General features: G+C 32.9%; 2 protein-coding genes across 2 annotated transcripts in view; both read right to left on the bottom strand.

Moving 5' to 3' along the window:
* Positions 1 to 6038: 6038 nt before the first annotated feature.
* The window catches only part of LOC149911388 (proton-coupled amino acid transporter-like protein acs), a 30002-nt gene continuing 16142 nt past the window's right edge, over positions 6039 to 19898 (bottom strand). The window contains exons 2-9 of the mRNA XM_090105900.1: positions 19145 to 19209; positions 10662 to 10796; positions 10128 to 10278; positions 9626 to 9835; positions 9178 to 9450; positions 8796 to 8974; positions 8304 to 8473; positions 6039 to 7402 (exon numbers count right to left, since the gene is read on the bottom strand). Coding sequence (XP_089962026.1) covers positions 7161 to 7402; positions 8304 to 8473; positions 8796 to 8974; positions 9178 to 9450; positions 9626 to 9835; positions 10128 to 10278; positions 10662 to 10796; positions 19145 to 19209 — 1425 coding nt within the window. The 3' untranslated portion in view covers positions 6039 to 7160. The remainder of the gene's footprint in view (positions 7403 to 8303; positions 8474 to 8795; positions 8975 to 9177; positions 9451 to 9625; positions 9836 to 10127; positions 10279 to 10661; positions 10797 to 19144; positions 19210 to 19898) is intronic.
* On the bottom strand, positions 11844 to 14089 carry LOC149911389 (uncharacterized). Its single transcript, XM_090117019.1, has 2 exons — positions 13843 to 14089; positions 11844 to 13486 (listed from the first exon to the last, which is right to left on the bottom strand). The coding sequence occupies exons 1-2, from the start codon at positions 13843 to 13845 to the stop codon at positions 12863 to 12865; spliced, it is 627 nt and encodes a 208-aa protein (XP_089973145.1). The 5' UTR covers positions 13846 to 14089; the 3' UTR covers positions 11844 to 12862.

Genomic DNA, 19898 nt, shown 5'->3' with positions numbered 1-19898 from the left:
GAAAATGTTTAGTCAATTTCCATACAAATTCGATTTTTTTAAATTGATGTTCGTGCGAATGCAAAAAGAAAAATTTACGATTTTTAACCGACTTCAAAAAAAGAAGGACGTTATCAATTCGGCCGGTATATATTTTTTTCTATCATCTCGTTCCTATACTGTGAATCAATTTCTTTCTTTAATGGATCCTTAAATTTTTACATAACTCCTTTGACTTAGTCCGTAAGAGAAAGGAATTGTTTGACAGTATGAAGCCAGGACTTTAGTTTTTTTTTTCATTGTATGAGATCTATATTTTCTATCAGATAATATCTTTTTAAATTCTTAATTTTTTATACTTTTATTAAATTTTCCATATTGAATACATAACAAATAAAATATATAATACATTCTTTGACTTCAGATTAAATTAGTATAATTTTTTGACTTTCCAATTCATGAAAAAAAATTTAATATATAATTAACTATTTAATTGAATTTATTTCTCATAACAATAAACAGTATTAGCAAAATTTCCAAGCAAGGTGTAAAGAAGTAGTTTTGCAAACATTTTAATGCTCTTTCGGTTAAGGCTTTATTAAAATATTTTATTCATAAACAAAACGAAGAACTTAAATACATACTTACTTTATTTTTTATTATTTCATATTGGGATTATTTCAATATTTCACTTTATTAGGCTAACTGAATCAATCGCTCACGCCCACAAATATTATATTGTCGCATTTGCTTATATGTATTTCTTTCTTCTTAATTAAGAAATAGCATTCGTGTGAGGGAGAAAGATGTAAGCTTTATTTTCTCAATTACCGCAACGGCTAAGACTATCTTTTTCCATTTAATGAACGTTTCTGAACGTTTAAAAAGGGACAGAAATAGAATGATTTAATTTTTATTATTCCACTAATTTGTCCAGTGTGGCACTAATAATAATATTTAATATCACTAAAATTAAGTTTCTTTGCTTTTTAGGTTGCGGTTTTGTCCTTTAATTTATTTTATTTAGCCGCCTTTAGACGAATAACAGTATCGTACTGCCGACGTAGCATTTAGATTGGAAACTATCGAATATTTTATTCTTGACCACGTTTGGTCACTTGCAATATAGAGATAGTGAATATTTATTTTACTTCTAGTTTAATGCATGTTGAGCTGTGCCATAGTATAAAGAGAAAAGTAAGTTATCTTCGAGCAAAGTTACATCGCGTGTTTGTATGTACGCAGAGTACTTGGCCATGCCCCGCGTTCATGTCCGTACGTAAACTTGACGCACACAACGCCGTTCGGTTCCTTCTCATGGACCAGTCTCGTGAGAGCCGTGCCATTGCTGTGAGCGGTTGGTGTTTGTTTATACAATTATTTAAAATATCAACCCTGCGCCTCGCGAGTTTAGGCCGTGCGCTCCTAAACGGCGGTAGTTGGCCTACTTGTCTCTTTATACTATGGCTTTCGGTGTATTTGTTATCTGAACAAACATATATAATATTTTGTTTAAGACTATAATAATGACGGATGAGTATTAATTGAGTGATTTTTTATTTTATTTTATTGTCGATAGGGAAGCGCTTGACCACAGTCTCGCCTGATGTTAAGCTGAGGTGTGGTCTAAGATAGTAGACGCTTCCCTAGAAGGTAACTGTTCACTCTACGCTTGAAGCTTTATTAAGCTATTCTGAATAGATGTATAAAGCAAAATGACCTTTAATTCATTTTTTATTTAAAATTTTGTCAAAAATGTTAGGTTCGATTTCTCATCAGTTTTTATCTAATAAAAATTTCTTTAAAATTTACTCTTATAATTTCCTAAGTACGTTGATTAAAATTTGGGTTTATTAGTGTTGTTTATTGTGGGGTCTCATTGCTATCAATATAATAATGGTAATATTTATTGCGAATTTACATAATTATTATACAATATGCGTTTATTGAGAAGGTGAAGTTTTGTAAGCCCAACATTTAAATAGATAATAAATTAAACTCAAACTACATAATGTGATTAAGAGTTTTCAGAAGAATATTATCATACTATATAATTAATTATTCAATGAAAAACTCGGTAACAGTATTAATACAGCTTTCCGTTTATTACACCGTAATTTTATTTAAGCACATATTTATAAATAATCCAACTACTGTGTTTAACTGAATTAGGGACAAGATAGTGTGAATAATAATGATTTAGGCTGTAATGAATTTAAAAACTGATATAAAGTGTACTTAGATTAAAAGATATCCGACTGATATTGTATATTATGAAAGGCCTTTATAGTGTTTTTAATTGGTGTTCTATAATAATATCAACGTAAGCAATATCTTTATTCTAAAACTAGTTGAAAAAATCTAAATTATGTAGAATATATTCCTTCTTGTTCCTAATTGATTACTCCAGTTTACAATATATTCAATCCATTTCTTTTATTAGTCATAAAATCTTATTAATTATATTTCACTGCTTGTGCTTTTATAAATGATTCACAAAATTAGTAAATAAGTGTGGATATTGCTCTGTGGAGTCGAGCGTCAATAAAAAATGCGCTTTAACGTGAGCTGTGAGTGTATTAGAACGAGGGGATGTACATCAAAATTTTATTTATATTTATAACAATAAATTTTGGGATATTATGTTGTACATTAAAATAGTATACGACTGATAATATAATATGATTTTATTAATTAATGAAAACGATACAGGGCCAGTTTCATCGCTTGCTGATATTGTAGCCTTATAGCCTATATGACGCATTATGGCAACGTTATTTGTTGGTTTAACCGATAGATGAGATAATCAGAACTTATCAGAAAGCTGTGAAACTGGACTCTGGAAATCAACCAGTTAAATACCATGTGCTATCAAATGTACAAATTTCATAAGTGCAAGTATGTATAGTATAAACCGTGCCAATAAATAATGTAATATTCAAAGCAGAAGAAGAGTGTGAGTGTAGACTCAATACAAATGTGAATTAAATATGCCCGCCCTTTTGAAATTCATTATTTATTGTAACGATTTGTAAACCAATGTTCTGTTATTGTTATTTTTTAATTTAATATTAATATTAATAGAAAGATGATAATAATATCTATTACATAATTGTATTTTTGATATGTTTGCTTGAATACAGAATACATATTAGAATATTTATAATATTTAAAGTATATTCCCCTCTCGTTTAAATCGAATAAAGTGTGAATGAACGGTTTAGCGTTCGTATTGGACAGTATTATTTTGTAAGCTATAATTTTGAATTTTATTGAACAGTGTCTTATTAGGAGGTTAATGGGTAGGGTTTAGAAAATGGCTGCCCATAGGTAAGGACGTGGGTTTTAACTTGTAATTAGTTAAATTTATATTGAAATTGTGATCCCATTTTCAATATATCTTGTATTATACATTGGTTTACGAATGCGGCAAAAAAATGGCATGTTTTTTTATCGAGGAAATATTTGACAATTCATATCGATGCGAATATTTTATAATAATTGTAACAAAGTTGAATTATTCGACGCATAATGATATGAGGTGAAGCAGGTATGGGTATAGCCATTTGCTTATGGAAACGGATGGACTGCGATCGTTGGGTACTTATTTATTTTCTAAGTATTTATTTGTAGTACAAAGTAGTTAGTTGTAGCTCTTTGGTGTACTAGCGCATTGCGATGTCCTACTAGCGTTATGTGTTTGCGCAAATGTTGATTACATGAACCAGTGAATTAAGTATTTTTTGTCTATAAAAGTCTGTACTAAAGAGTAATACCTACCTATAATCATTATAATAGCATGCATCTGAGTAAAAATTTTGAAGAATTGATTAATTTTTTTATTTTTATATCAATCGACATTTATTGTCATGTCTTCAGCATTTATAAAATTAAACTTATGTTATATTATGATTTTGTTGTGGAATTGTAAAAAGATATAATTAGTCACAAACTACAATAAAGTAATTTATGCAGTTAAACATAGTTCGGATATAAAATAATAATAATATTCCGCCCATATTTTAATATTTAATGTATTTTTCATCGATTTATTATTAAAAATAATTATTTATTTGTAGACAAACCTAATTGACGATATGTTTGTGTAACTTTATTTGATATGTAAATGTGAATTAATGTGAGACTAGTTTTTTGTTATAAATTTGTATAGATTTTGATATAATTTCTAATTTATTTATTTTTTTGTTTCGAAATTGATACCTACTTGTCAAGTGGATTTTGAGGGTCAATAATTGGTTTATTTTTTTGTTTATTGTCAGAAAATAATTTGATTAATATGGTTTTAAAGTAATAAACGTATCAACGTTTGTGCAAATGCCGATTTTTTAATTAATTTGTAACTTCACATCACTGTCTGTTAGAAGCAATTTATAATAAATATTTAGTGAAGCACTAGTTTTTTTATTATTTGTTGCCCTTATTCTTAAGTAGTAATAAAATTTATTTATTTATTTATACTCTTTATTGTGCTGCCAAAATACATAAAATACAAACAAAACTTATTCTAAGAGAAAAACAGCACAGAAGGCGGCCTTATCACTTAAGGGCCGATTTTTCAATCCCGAGATAAACAGTCTAATAACTACCCCTCGAATAGATTTATTCAATTAATTATCTAACTCATAACGGCTCGCCTATTTTTCAATCGTGATTTATTTGATGAACAACTATCTGACCAAATATTTCCATATTGGCAGCTCTGCTCTCGGAGTGGCGAAACAAACATATTAAATTAGTCAGGTTAGAGCGGGATAGAGTCAACTCTTGCAATTTGTCAACAACCGTCATTATGACTCACGTCTTGTATTGCTCTTGTCTTCTATGATTGTTGATTGTTGTTTTGATTCGAGTAAAGAGTTTGGTTAAATTTGTGTTTCAATTTATATATTTTACGATGGAAACGACATATTTAAAGGCAGCGTTCGGCAAATTTTCAATGGCATGGTCATCAGTACTATCAAAAACATCAATTTCAATATGATTTTAATTGATAATAATTATATAGAAAGAGGTTTAATTGTTAATAATTCTACGCTCTATGTTATGACATACGAAAATATCCCAAATTTGACGCGTCAGTTGTCAACTCTAACGCCTAAGGGCGTATTCAGAAAGAAAGCTTGAAACTTATAAGCGCTTATCGGCGCTTGTCATGTTCATATATTTTCCTGTCAGTGCTGGTAACCCGCGCAGGAAAATATATGAACATGACAAGCGCCGATAAGCGCTTATAAGTTTCAAGCTTTCTTTCTGAATACGCCCTAACCGTCGAATAGCGCGCTATCTGGCCGTTGGAGCGGCAAATAGATTTATTCCTCAAATAACGTAGTTATTCGATAGATACGTCCTATTCGTCTGTTGAAAAATTGAATATTTTGTTAACTGAAGAATAAAGTCTATCTAGCTGTTTATCTGGGCATTGAAAAATCGGCCCTAAGAGTGATCTCTTCCAGGCAACCAACTGATAGAAGGATAAATAATAAACTAGAAATAGGAGGTAGGTAGAAATTTAGTTAGTAATTGTGTTTAATCCAAGTGGTATTGTTCAAATGTTGCGACTTTGAATTATGTAGTGATTATATTAAAATGCAATTAATTAGGAACCACTAAGGGCGGCCGTACACGGACTGCTCCAAGCAGTTGAGACCGACGGCTTGAAGCCGCGACCGCGCGGTGAACTATAGACATTCATTCACTGTCGTACATGGACTGCTCGAGCAGTCGCGACCGCTTCAAGCCGTCAACTGCGTGGTTGGTAGGGACAGCTCGAGCAGTCAACAAGCAGTCCGTGTACGTCGCTCAGCCGTCAACTGCTTGAGCTGCTCTTGTACGGAACTATGTAGGAACTTTTTAATCCATTACAACAAGCAACACAAATTTTACGGTACACTGGCTTTGCGGTACAACGGTTTTCTTTGTAATCGTAAATGTGTTATGTGTGTTATATAAAGTGATAGTATTAATTTAATTATATTTCAAAATCTCACCACGTAATTTTAAGGGGAATTTGGAAATGACAAAATAAAAACTATTATATATAATATATGTATAATCATTTATTCGAATACACAATAACATCACAGGTATCATAATAATAACATATTGTAATGGTCCTTCATATAACTATAAGTAATAATCTAGAATATCTTTAATTATGAATATCACAAATTCGTTTAATTTATTTAGCTAAATCTACATTATAAAGAAATAAATATATGCAAATCGAATAAAGTGAATTCATTAAATTTGTTTTGCTATGGAAGATTTTTTTATTTTTGCGTTAGATGGAATAAATAATTTATAACAATCACAGTAGCACCGCTATTTAACATATAAAGTTAATTAATACTTAATCGTAATAGCTACGTTAAATTCGCATTTGTTGTAATACTAAAAGAGAAACAGGTAATTAAGTAAGATAATTATCATAACAACGTATGGATAAAATTCGCTAAACCCTAAAGAGAATTGTCAATTTCTTATCAATATCATTCCGGCCGCGAGAGCATTAACGGCCTGAGTAAAATTACAAATCATCATCTAAATCCATTTTTAGCACTTAGGTAATTTTTATGAAGTTTTACTTACGCCATTTTTGCTTTCACGACCTCAATTCACTCAACAGGAGGTTCCCGTTGAATGAAAAATCTTATAATACATAACTTATTACATTACATACACGAATACAAGTCTATATTATTGAAAAGCTATGAAACTTAACCAACATTACAAATTCTTAGCACAATAGTGACAGATCGTGGCACTGGTTTTATTGAGAGATGCCCACAGGAGATGCCCCCGTACAATGATGTCTAAAGCAATATTATTGCCACTGTGGTAAAATGACTACACTATATATTATATTGACTAGCGCCATCACTTTCCCACACGGGAATAACATCAAACAACACTCAACACTCAAGACATCGTGGTTATCTCCCGAATATCCTGGAAACGACTGGCTATTTAACGAAATAATTTTCCATTGCACAACAGGAAATACTTAAAGCCACAGTATGAGTCAATTTGTTTGAAAGAGTACACGTGACAATTACACGCGTCTGTTTAGTGAAGGGTTGAAAAGGAAATTTCGCAAACAAAAAGTTTCTCAACCCTTCCGGGCTATTTGACCTTTCCTTATTTAAAGAATACATATAAAATCATCCACGGAAGAATTTTATTATTTGTGCTAAACTCTCATAAGTGCCAGTGATGAAAATAAATAAACCAATAAGAATGATAAGAGAATTCTTGAGTATAACGAATAGAGTGAGTTGATTTCTGTGTGCATCGTAAACTATTTGTATGAGAGGCGGGAACATTAGAGCTAGCGTGGTGCTGCTGATGGCTCCGACTAGGGATATGAACAAACCCAGCTCTGGTATCGATTCAGCGAGGATAACTGTAACAAAGAATTTTTATATAACTAAAATATTATTTATTTATTTATTAATTTATTTGGGTACATCGACAGATCGCGCATACATCATTCCTTAATAATAAATACAAAGTAAGAATATTCTAATGCTTGACCCTATTATAGATGTACACAGCATTCTAAGAAAAACTAAAGATAAATGTAGTCAATGAGGATGTTTTATACAACTAAAGTAAGTAAATTAATTCAATATTGCTTAATTCTAAAACGTGATGTGATATGATCTGTGCACTTTTCGTTTAAACATTGGCAAACTATCGTGAAAAATATCAAGGTTCGGAACTTTAGTGAGGTATTCATTGTAGGTTCTCAATAAGCGAAAAACTGGTGAGTTTGAACCGAGAGTTGTTCTACAAGGTGGAACGCTGAAGGTTCGGATAGGTTTTCTGGGAATCGAACGGGGAGCATTAAACATTATACTATTGAGCAAATCTGGGCTATCGATTGTTCCGTTTAACAACTTAAACAAAAATGTTAAGTCAAGGGTGACTCTTCTGTCATGAAGTTTATCCATTTTGAAAAAGGCTAATCTATCATAATCTATATTATAATACGTATAATATCACACATTTTATAAACTCGGTGGTTGTGAAGATGCAATGGAATAGGTAAATATGAACATAAAAATTGTTAAAATTGATAAACAGATTAAATTGTTGTTACATCCTTCTGGTAACTAGGGAGCGACTTATTTATAAAACAAAATAAGAAATTGAGATTTGCAGGTATACAATTGGATAGATGATACACCTCAGCTATGGCGCAATAAACTAAAGAATATCTTTATATGTAAAAGTATCTGTTTTATAAATTAACCTATTACTTACACCAAACTATATTATAGTATTTATCTAAAACTACTCACAAGTAATCATAACTATGAATGCCCTATAGCCCAGCTCCTTAGCGACGGGCGAGGTTTTCCCGAAGCGCTTGCGCAGCGCGGGCCACGTGATCGCGATCGGCACGTAGAACTGCAGCGGGTATGTGAACATCATGGCGAGGGCTATCAGACCCTGGACGACTGTGCTTAACCTGGAGAATAACATTGATTAGAGAGGAAACGAAATTAATTATTCAGAAGAAAATCTTGTATCTTAAGCTTAATGTGTGACGAGAAATCTGTCACAACTCCACGGAATATTGGCGTCAAGAAGTAGTATGTGAAAGCATAGTAATGTCTCGTGCAATGAGTGGAAGAGCCGGATGCCCGTTGCTTTTTCCCAACCTTCCTTGTCCATCCTACAGAGACGCTCAGGCCAACCACCAATTTAGTAGACTGCTCTAATATAACAATATGTCTATATAGATACGTTGGAAAAAATGTGTCATTAAACAATACATAAATATTACTTACACTTGTCCAGGTGGTAAGTTAAGACTCAAGCTCCCTGCGACATTCTCTCCCCATTTGAGGTATCCAAGAAATCCCATGGAAATAAAAATGGCGCCCACCACCACCATACCAACATTCAACACTCCGAGTGGCTTTTGAAATTGGTTGGGTTGTCTCATCTCATTCTTTAAAGGTAAAACCTGTAATGTTTATGTATTTATAAAATGTTAATTTCCACCCAAAGAAACCTCCAAATACACTTTTAATAGTGTTATTATTATATGATTAAAATATCTTCAAATTTTGATGTCAATCTAAAGCTCAACTGGTTCTTCATTATCAAACTCTTTTAATACTAATAATATCCTTTATAGATATATAAAAGATAAATAATCTAACTTACCAGACCGATCCCTTCAAAAGCGTACACGGCAGTACCAAAGTACAGTGGCAGTTGTTGCCAACTGGCCAAGTACACTCTGTCCTGAACTGGCGGCAGGTCCTGAGCAGCTTCATACATCACCGCACCCACTCCCACGGCCATCAATACGTTGGCGAATGTAGAGAATGGTGTCAGGTACTTGAGGTTGCGTACCATACACGATAGAAGGACCGGAATGACCACGATTATCATGTGCACTGATAGGTCTATTGTAACACCGTATTCATCGCAAATCTGAAAAAAAGATACGCCATTGAGAACAGCTCGTCGTTTTGGTACCGTCAGTTAAATTATGACCATAAACACTAATTTGTTGTTTGAGCAAAGCCAACGGTTTAAAATATTTTAAACTAAGATCTCGTATAATATCTTAAATACAACTTCAATCAAGTTTGTATTTCATGTCTACCTGTTTAACATTATTCGCGATGAAGACGATGTAAACGCAGCAGAATCCCAACTGTGTGATACACAGGAATGTATTGACCATAATCCGCATGGTGGAAGCCATTTTCCTCAACCGCACGGGACCATATTCGAATACCAGCGCCACGGTATCCGCGAAGCCTGGTGGTCTGTCCCTTTTAGTTTCGCGATACATCGCTTCGGAACAGTTTAACTGGAAAAGGTTACAAATATATTTATCGTTATTAGTGCTTAAAGTACCTATTAAAGATCTAAAAATATCTTAAAATTTAAAGGAATAAGAAAAGATCATGAGACGTTTTTACCGCCGGAGAAACGCATCATATATCAATATACTAATTCGTTCTTAATTAAAAGATTATAACTAGGTAAGATGTGTGAGCAGTTCATATTAGTAGGTACCGGGTTACGGGTACCCTGTATCTTCAAAGGTTTATCTTTGTTATATCATCCCTTTTTCTACATATATAAATCACAAAACTCACAAGTAAATGCTGCGCATGCACGCATATGATTCCCAGCACAGCGGTCATAATGGGCGAAAATACGATGCCGCCGTTCTTGAACGCATCTCCCATAGCCAGCAGTCCTGTGCCGATGTTACCTCGGAAGAGATGTAACATTGTATCCAGGTACCTACAAAAAAAGCTCAAGGTACTGTAAACAGCATTAGCCTATCACGTTTCCAATACAAGGATAAAAAATCCTACGATGTTAAAATACTAAAACACAAACTTTTAATAGACCGCAAAAACGGCTAATTATTATCATTATAAATATAAAATTTTCTAACTATGTACCTATATTTATAGGGATAATATTTGGAAGAATTTACCCGGTTATGAAAATTATTTTACCAACAGAAAGCTATACTATTCAGGAGCTACCTAGGCTTGGTACCGTACAGCTGGAGGTACTATTTATCCAGAGTCAAGCGCCTAGGATTGTAAAATTATTTATGAATTAATTTAGCAGCGTCGAACTGCGACCACTAGTATCTAATCTGTGACCATACTCACGACGTGGGATGTGAAACCTGATGGTGACCGTCGTCCGCTTCCGCCTCTTTCCCATTCTCGAAGTCGCGCTGTCCGTGGTTCTTCAGAATTATTTGCTCCCGCGACTGGTAGGCGCCGTACCCTTCTGATAGATTACTGGAAGAATTTTTATTAATTTCAATAAAAAAATAGTCTGAGTAGATTTGTATTTGTAGAATAGTATTCATATGGAAAAATGATTAGGTATATAGCGCGCAAAATTCATTAATATGCACGAGTATGCTTTAGGAGTATGCACGCTTGTTCTAAAATGACATTTTATAGTGATTTGTTGGGACATAGAGATGTATGAATATTAGGGAAAATAGGTGGTATATTTTTTGTAATAGAGATTTTATTCTTGTTTGGCCACAGAATACATAATAGTAGCTAAACACGTTTGGCTCACAAGTTTGGCTTGTACAGATAAGGGAGCTTGCTTTTAGATCAAGTAGGTACCTAGGTGATATTGGTTTATTTGATAAACGAGTCTAATTCAGTGTCCTTTGGATATAACGGCCATGCGCTCTACTATTGTAAAAAGAAGACTGTCGCTTGTAGAAATAAAATGAACTTGTATTACTGGTACGGTTTATTATCCAAAATTATAAAATGTTCATTAATAAGATACTTCATATCATAACTTTTAAAGTACTACGATCGCAGGTATTATTACACTTTTCTATAGCATTTTTAATGACAAAACAAGTTAAAACTAAGTTATTTTCGTAATGCTGTGTTTAAATGCAAGCGAACCTTACCCAAGAAATACGGTCACTGACTCGCTAATCATTAAGGTCAATCGAATTGCAGAATGTTTATATAATACCTACATTTGATACAATTATCAAATTGTAAAGAATTTCGGCAAGAACCAATTGAAAATTTTATATTTTATAAGTTATCTGCTAAATAGCTGAACCGCAAGCGTTGCGCCCTGTCTTGACTCGGGAAATAGGGATTCATTCTTATACCTATTTGTAGATATCTTTTTATTTCTATTTCTAGTAATTTAATGAGTCGTTAGATGATAATAGATTTGTAAAAACATATAAAAAGAACGCAATCGGAAAAAAACCTTCCAGTGAATTTAAAGACCGAGTTTAAAGTAGGCAGTAAACTTTTTATAGGTACAGCAAAAATATTATAAACGGACGAGTTTACTTTAACTATGTTTATAAAAGAAAAAAAATCATTGTAAATGTATTTATTTTAATCTATAACTTACAAACTATTATAATATTTTACAGTCATGCGATTTGTACCTAATGCTAAAAATACAAAAGGAGTAACATCTTTAACACTTACTCTACTTGGGTAACATTTATCTGTAAAAATATATGTAGGTAAGTATACAAATTTCATTAATCGTCAACCAAATATAGAATACTGTGCTGTGGTTTTACAGCTAGTTTAAAAATATTGCCTTTATAATTATTGCCTATTGTAGCCTAAGTACTTTATCTATGGAGTGATTTGACCTTCTTACCAGCACCTTATAGGTAATATACAATATCTTCACCAAAAAAATATTTATATCGGTAGTTGGTTTTTTCTTGATGCCATCAAAATTCAATAACATCCGATCTTTTATAATATTAATCTTTGAGTTAATACTAACTTGATTCTTATGCAAATTGAAATCTGAGCTATCATGATTACCTATTTTCATTAAAGAAACATATACAAGGAAATAAAATAATCATTTACTGCATGACATTGACTCGTAATAATAAACTCCTAAGTAAAATTATTATGGTTATATTCATTTAATGAAATATATTGAAATAGGTACGCAATTATACCTAAGCAATGTTAATTATTTTAGAACTTAATAATAGAATTACCTACCTACTTTAATACTTTAGAATTATTTCGATAATAAAACTTAATTATTACTTATAATGAGTAATTATTCTTATTATTTACGACATATTTACAACGTTAAATATTAAAATAACAATCTAGCTGACACTATCCAGCCCTCAATTTAAAATCACATAGAAACTGTGGAAATATGTAGTTAAGGATTAACAACCACGATATTTAAACGGAGAATAATAAAGTTATCAAATTACACAACAAGCTACGAAGATTAACAATAATACATTATCATAAAATACCATCACTCAAATTTCACGACAACAATCACTCAATAAATAACGGGATCACTTCACTCAATTTCAAAAGATGTTGTTTATCAATTTGTTTATCTGTCTATACGTTTTTCTGGGCCTGTTGAAGTAACCGGCGACTGCGTTGCCCAAGCCAGACGCGGCTGAAGAAACAATATTTTGCAGAGGACTGTTGAATCCTTGATAACCGGGATTGTATTGCTGGAATCCATTGTAGCCGTTATTCAAGGGCGCGTAGCCCCCGAAACCCCCTTGTCCGAAACCACCTTGTCCTCCTTGACCTTGTCCACCGTGCCCATGACCACCATGTCCACCGTGGCCACCATGGCCGTGACCACCGTGACCGTGACCGTGACCGCCGTGTCCACCATGACCATGACCACCATGGCCGTGTCCACCGTTGCCATAATCAGCAGGATACGGTGCGACCGGCGCCGGGAATCCGCCACATCCAAAGAAGTAATTAGTCACTGGAGCGGATATATACGTGCTCGTATAATCGCCCCCAAATGATCTCCCGGAGCAAGGGTTGTTTTGATGCTTCTTCCTCTTTCTGTGCTTTCTTCCCAGGTCCTCATAATCATCTATTTCGAGGTCTTTAGATGCCGGTCCGTCTTGAGAAAGCACGATTGTTATGATGCATTGCAGGAGCAGTAGAATTATTGTAGTTTTCTGAAAACATCGATACTACAATTAGTACATTACGTCTAGTTAAAGATGTTAAAAATTATTTTATATCACATAGGCAGCACAATAACACGCAGTTACACGTACATTAAAAAACATCTCGCAATGGCAAGCAAATATTAAACGAGCGACACTGAAAACAACTTTGCTTAAATGTAACTATTAGTATGTTTAATTATCACACCGACAGTTCTCAGAAATCACCTTAAATTATAATTCGTCAACTATGGCTCGTAATATGACTTCCAAATATTTATTAACAGTTGTATTATTGCTAAGGCAAGCAGCAGAATATCGCACTTACAATAATAAAAGAAATATAAAAGGTAAAGAGAACTTACCATTGTGTCCGGTGGTAAGTCTGGTAGTCCAAGAAGCACTGTATCACCAAAACGCGGGATAGAGTCAAAAGTGAAAGTGTAGATCCTACGCAAAGTTATCGCAACGCTGAGATGGTATATTATATGGGGATTTCTGTTAAGTAATGGCTTTCAAGGCCCTTTGCAGCATAGTCACAATTAAAAAGTCGAATCAGAATAAATGGAATGTTTTAATTATTATTACTAAGAAATATTATGCCTTTGTTATTGATTATATTATGAATAAATTTAATAGTAGGCAGATTGTTTCAATCTTTATTGAATACAGTTTTATCATGTTCCTCAAAGAAGGAAATTAAACAATGTTTTTCTATTACTTTATTTTGCTACGAAATAGCCCGAATTGGGGAGCCATGTATAGGAGTAAGTATATAAATTATAATATCTTAGTGTCGTTTAATTAATATTAAGAAACTGCCACGCTACCATTACATAAAATGCTTTTCGAAGCATATTGACATTACAGCACTACCATATATGCAGACAGTTGCAGACTGCAGTTGGTCAACGTTAGCACTTAGCCCTATAGAGACCCTAATTCCGCTTATATATCGGTACAAGGAGATTTTTCATTATATCTCCAGACTGAACTATACAAAGACCTACTTTAGATAAAATGTCGTTGTTAATAGATATCAATATTTCGATAGAGTTGTCGAAGACTTATAGAGAAAAAAAATCGATCACCAATTTTTAGGTGAAACCCGGTCAAAGGTGGTTTTCTACGATTTATTAGAACGTGTACCTTATAGTAAGTTTGATATAAAAAAATTGAAATGACTTATAAGTATAAAATCTACTTTTACTAAATTTGTTATTTTGGTTTTATACCATTCAAATGCTTTATAAATAGAAACTAGTGGTCCGCCCCGTCTTCGCCCGTGGTACCTACATGTTTAAACTATCCTATCTCTCAAGTTGGATCGAACTGCACATGGTGTGCGAATTTTATTATAATCGGTTAAGTGGTTTAGGAGTCCATTGAGGACAAACATTGTGACACGAGATTTATATTTATTAAGATACTAGCGGTCCGCCCCGGCTTCGCCCGTGGTACATGTTTACGTTTTCTCTACATAAGAACCATCCTCGTACTTCAAGGAATATAATAAAAAAAGAATTATCGAAATCGGTTCAGCCGTTCTCGAGTTATGCGCTTACCAACACATTTTGCGATTCATTTTTATATATAAGAAGATTAGCGGTCCGCCCCGGCTTCGCCCGTGGTACATGTTTACGTTTTCTCTACATAAAAACCATCCTCGTACTTCAAGGAATATAATAAAAAAAGAATTATCGAAATCGGTTCAGCCGTTCTCGAGTTATGCGCTTACCAACACATTTTGCGATTCATTTTTATATATAAGAATAGAAAAAAGATAAGAATTATAGATAGGGTTCGAATCCCGCCTCGTACCTAATCTTTTTTCTATTCTTTAAACATTACATACTTTTACTATTAAACAATATGGATATATTGTAATATATAAACCGTACACTATGTCAAGGCAACTCTGCGTTCCGGCACAAACACTTGCAACACATTGTCGCAAGCTTTGGGCTTTCCCGAAATTTTATTAGATTCCTATCTCCATAAACGTTTGTTTATATTACATTGCCACTATTGCACTACTACCACTAAGCATGTTGGTAACTAACTATATAAGTATGTCGATCCCGCATTGGATTGTTTGGACACCAAAAACATTGCTCAGGCATAGCACCATAAACCGTCAGTAACGCATAGGACAACGACGAAGAAGAATATACCGACATAATATTGTGATGTTCGATTGATTACAAATATATATTTGGTCATTAAGATGTGAGAGGTGTTTCTTGCTTTTTACCAATATCGTGAGCTCATTGAACCGTTAAAACATTCTCTTTTAAATCAAATAAACGAGAATAAACGACATGACCGCATTGGTCAAACGTATTCATGAACGAGAAAGCATCGTAGATATAATTTAGAAAAGAAATAGGTTAATTATAATTTTTTTTTTTTTTTTTTTTTTTTTATTTATTTATCAATAACAAGTACATTTTACATAATTGAACATGCCAAAAACCACAAAGATTTGTCCGGCATGCAAAGCAATCTATCCACGACAAATACACAGCGCGCTCGTGTGCACGCGACAAGTTACAGACAATTATTATATGACATTATACAATATACAGGTTGTTTACAAAATGCAATTTTAATTTAGATTTAATATTATTATTAATTATGCTTTTTTTTAGGTTCAAATCAAGATTATTTAGTAATTGAGGAACTAAATAACGAGTTGTTCTTTTACCATAAATGTTAATTATTTTTGGAATGATTAAGCGTTGGTTAGTTTGTTGACGGGTAATGATTACGTTATCAATTTTTTTCTGCAGGTCAAAGTTAAAGAATTGTTCTTTTAATATTGTGTAATGGAACAAAGATTCTACCGGCAAAACTTTACAATGGTGAAAGAGATTTTCATTACTATTTTTACATAATTTTTTAATCTTAGGAGATACTATTTGTTTTAATATTCTTAGTTGTAGTGATTCAATGTTCTTCAAATAGCTTTTAAAGGTTCGGGCGTAGCTACTTATACCGTAGCTTATAACATTATTAACTAGGGCGTTATATAGCATTAGCAAAATTTTAAAAGGCATTTTATTTTTAATAATTTTTATATTAGCTAGAATAGCTCGGAGTCGATCACAAACAGAGTTGATATGTGGCTGCCAGTTAAACTTTCTGTCAATTATAAGTCCCAGATACGTATGACTACTTACAGTTTCGATTTTTGGACAGTTACAATTGCGCACATTATGTTGATGCAAACAATAATGATTATGAGCTATTATCACATTGTTCGCATCGAACAATGTTTTATTATACGGAGAGTGAATATGTACTAGTTTGGTTTTATCTGCATTAAGAACAAGTCCATTATCGTGGCACCATTTATTTATACGGTCAAAATCCTGTTGTAGATTAACAAGAGCATTTTCAACATTATGATTTGCAACTAGCAAACAAGTATCATCCGCATATTGGTAGGAAGTACAGTGCTTAAGAACGTTATTCATGTCATTTACGTAAGTGATAAAGTGGAGGGGACCGATCACCGACCCTTGGGCTGTTCCTTCAGTAACAGGTAACACCCGACTCACAGAATCGTCGATTTTTACGTAGAAAGATCGATCATTGACGTAATTTTCGCACCATTTTAACATTGGACCCCTGATCCCAGAGGACTCTAACTTTGCTATAAGACACTTATGATTTAAGGTGTCAAAAGCCCTAGAAAAGTCTATGAAAAGAGCTAAAACATGTTTTTTGTTATCCAGGTGTATGTTCACGGTGTCCGAAAAATCTGATAGCAGAGAAGTGGTGCTTTTACGTGGTTGAAAACCATATTGATTATTACAGATTACGTTATTTTTAGAATAGAACAGATGTATTTGATCACTTATAAATTTCTCAATGATTTTATCTATAGACGACAAAAGGGATATTGGTCGATAGTTGGTTACGTCGGCTTGTTTTCCTTTTTTGTATATAGGACGAACGCAGCTTTGCTTCAACTCATTAGGATATATTCCTGACAGAAAACTAGTGTTGATAAGATGTGAAATGGCAGCTGCTATTTTACTTGAGATACTTTTAACGTCTATTACTCTAATGCCATCGCTACCAGGCGCCTTTCGGCTATTAAGATTCAAAATAATCTTTTTTATAGTTTTAGGGTTGGCTTTTTTAAAGTAGAAGCTAACGTTGGTTGGTCTGATGTAATGTTTATCATTTAGAAGATTATTCGGACAGGATGGTAAGATTTTTTTAACTGCGTTTCTGAATTCATTGGCAAATTTATTGGCGATGATAGCGCACGTCTCTTTTTCTGTATCAAAAGCATTAGTAATAAATTCATCAATTGACAAAGCAGCCCTACCACATATTGAGTTTATGATTTGCCAGAGTTTGCGGGGATTTTTTGTATTCATTTTTATTTCATTTTCATAATATTTATTTCGTTTAATTTCAAATATTTTATTAATTTTATTGCGGATTTTATTATATTTTACTCTGAGGCATTTATTTGATGAGTCTTTTTTCCATTTATTAAATAATTTATCGCGTTCATCACACATTTTTATCATATATTGTTTAATCCACGGTTGTTTAACTTTTTTGATATTAATTTGTTTTTTATATTTACTAGATTTATCATAAGCAGATTTAAAGTTGGATCGAATAAAATTGTAAATGTTTGTAGGGCAGGACATATTTTTTGTAACAGACCAATCTATGTTATTTAGTTCCTCAAATAATATTTTACTATCATAAAACATTTTATTACACATTATGGAATCACGCTGTATATGATGCGTACGAATACTTTCGCAAGCTAACAAAATAACTCGGTGATCTGCCAGAACAGTATCGACCACGGCCGTGCACGGATTCATAGTGGTTAATCGTGTAAATAAATGGTCGATACAAGATTTTGTTATTTTGTCTAACTTCATTTCGATTCGAGTATAATCTGAAATTCCCATTGAGAATCCGTGCTCGGACAACATATCAAAATAAGTGTTTTTAATAGCAGTGTATGATTTTAAGTCGATATTTGCGTCCCCGAGTATGATAACATTGGATGTCTTATTGTTATCTAATACATTAGATAGCTCGTTCACAAAAGTGTTCTTATTTGTTTGAGGTGGTCTATAAAATGCACATAATGTTACGGAGTAGTTATCGGCTGTCATTAAAGTGCCAATAATTGATTCGAAGCTAGTATTTTTGATGGGTATTGTAGTAAATTTAAGATAAGTTTTTACATAAACTATTATTCCACCTCCTTTTTGTTTGGATCGTAGCTCAGTGTGCATTTTATAACCAGGTATGTTATATAAATTACAAATTGAATGAGAGATACCTACTTCTGTTAAAACAATAACATCAATCGGACACTTACACGAATTTATGAGCACTAGTAGTTTAGTATAATTCTTTATTAAAGACCTGATATTCACATGTAAGCATAAAAAATTTATTTGGTTAAAGGGTACACAATTAATAAATGAATTGACTGTTGAACAATCACTCAATCAATTATAACGATGAAATAGATAAATTGACTAAAAGTAATTAAATATTAATCTCAAAGCTCTTTTCATGCAATTACCTAAATAATTAATATTATTTTTATGGAAGAATGATTGTATTACAATAAATTATTTTTTACTATAAGCATTAGGAAGTAAGCAACTATACCTGTCTCCAAGAGACACCGCGCTGCCGCTGATGTGGCTCACCTTCACTTTTTCCGTCGACTTCATCTGAAAAAACGTAAACTTCCGGTAAATAAAAGTGGGGTATATCCATATTTTATCCGCTATTGATTTTGTACGCATGAAATATTGCGTTGAAATATTTGCGATTCGAGTGATCATGCGAGAAATGTTAAGAAAGATAATCATTAATTATAGTTTATCTTTATACAATTAAACTATCTTTCCGCCCGCGGCTTCGCCCGCGTTTTCAAAGAAAAACCCGCATAGTTCCCGTTCCCGTAGGATTTCCGGAATAACGCCTATCCTATCCTATCCAAGTTGTGGGCTAAATTTCATTGTAATCGGTTCAGTATTATTTGCGTGAAAGAGTAACAAACATACACTCATGCACATACATCCATCCTCACAATTACTTTCGCATTTATAATATTAGTAGAATATATACATTATAAATAGGAATATTTTATCGAGCTCCTGACCTACCAAGGTGCATCATACATTAAGATTCTTTTATTATTATTTCTCTCAATATCGTTGATCGAAGATTTCAATGCTTAATGCAGCTTTGCCCTTTAAGCAGACGGTTAGATTAAGATTGACTGTCTGATGTCTTTATAGTTAGCAAGAGCTGCCAAATAAACTAGCATCATTGATCCAATAAAAGTGATTTTGTGTGCATAATAATACAATGGTACTATGTGAAATATTGTATTACTAGCTGCGCCGCGCGGTTT

The sequence above is a fragment of the Colias eurytheme genome, chromosome 1 (assembly GCF_061535395.1).
Source record: "Colias eurytheme isolate Ceu_HAF_F1 chromosome 1, ilColEury1 Martin Lab GWU primary, whole genome shotgun sequence".
Classification (NCBI taxonomy): domain Eukaryota; kingdom Metazoa; phylum Arthropoda; class Insecta; order Lepidoptera; family Pieridae; genus Colias; species Colias eurytheme.
The sequence above is the reverse complement of the archived record's forward strand: the minus strand, read 5'-3'. Positions and strand labels throughout refer to the sequence as shown.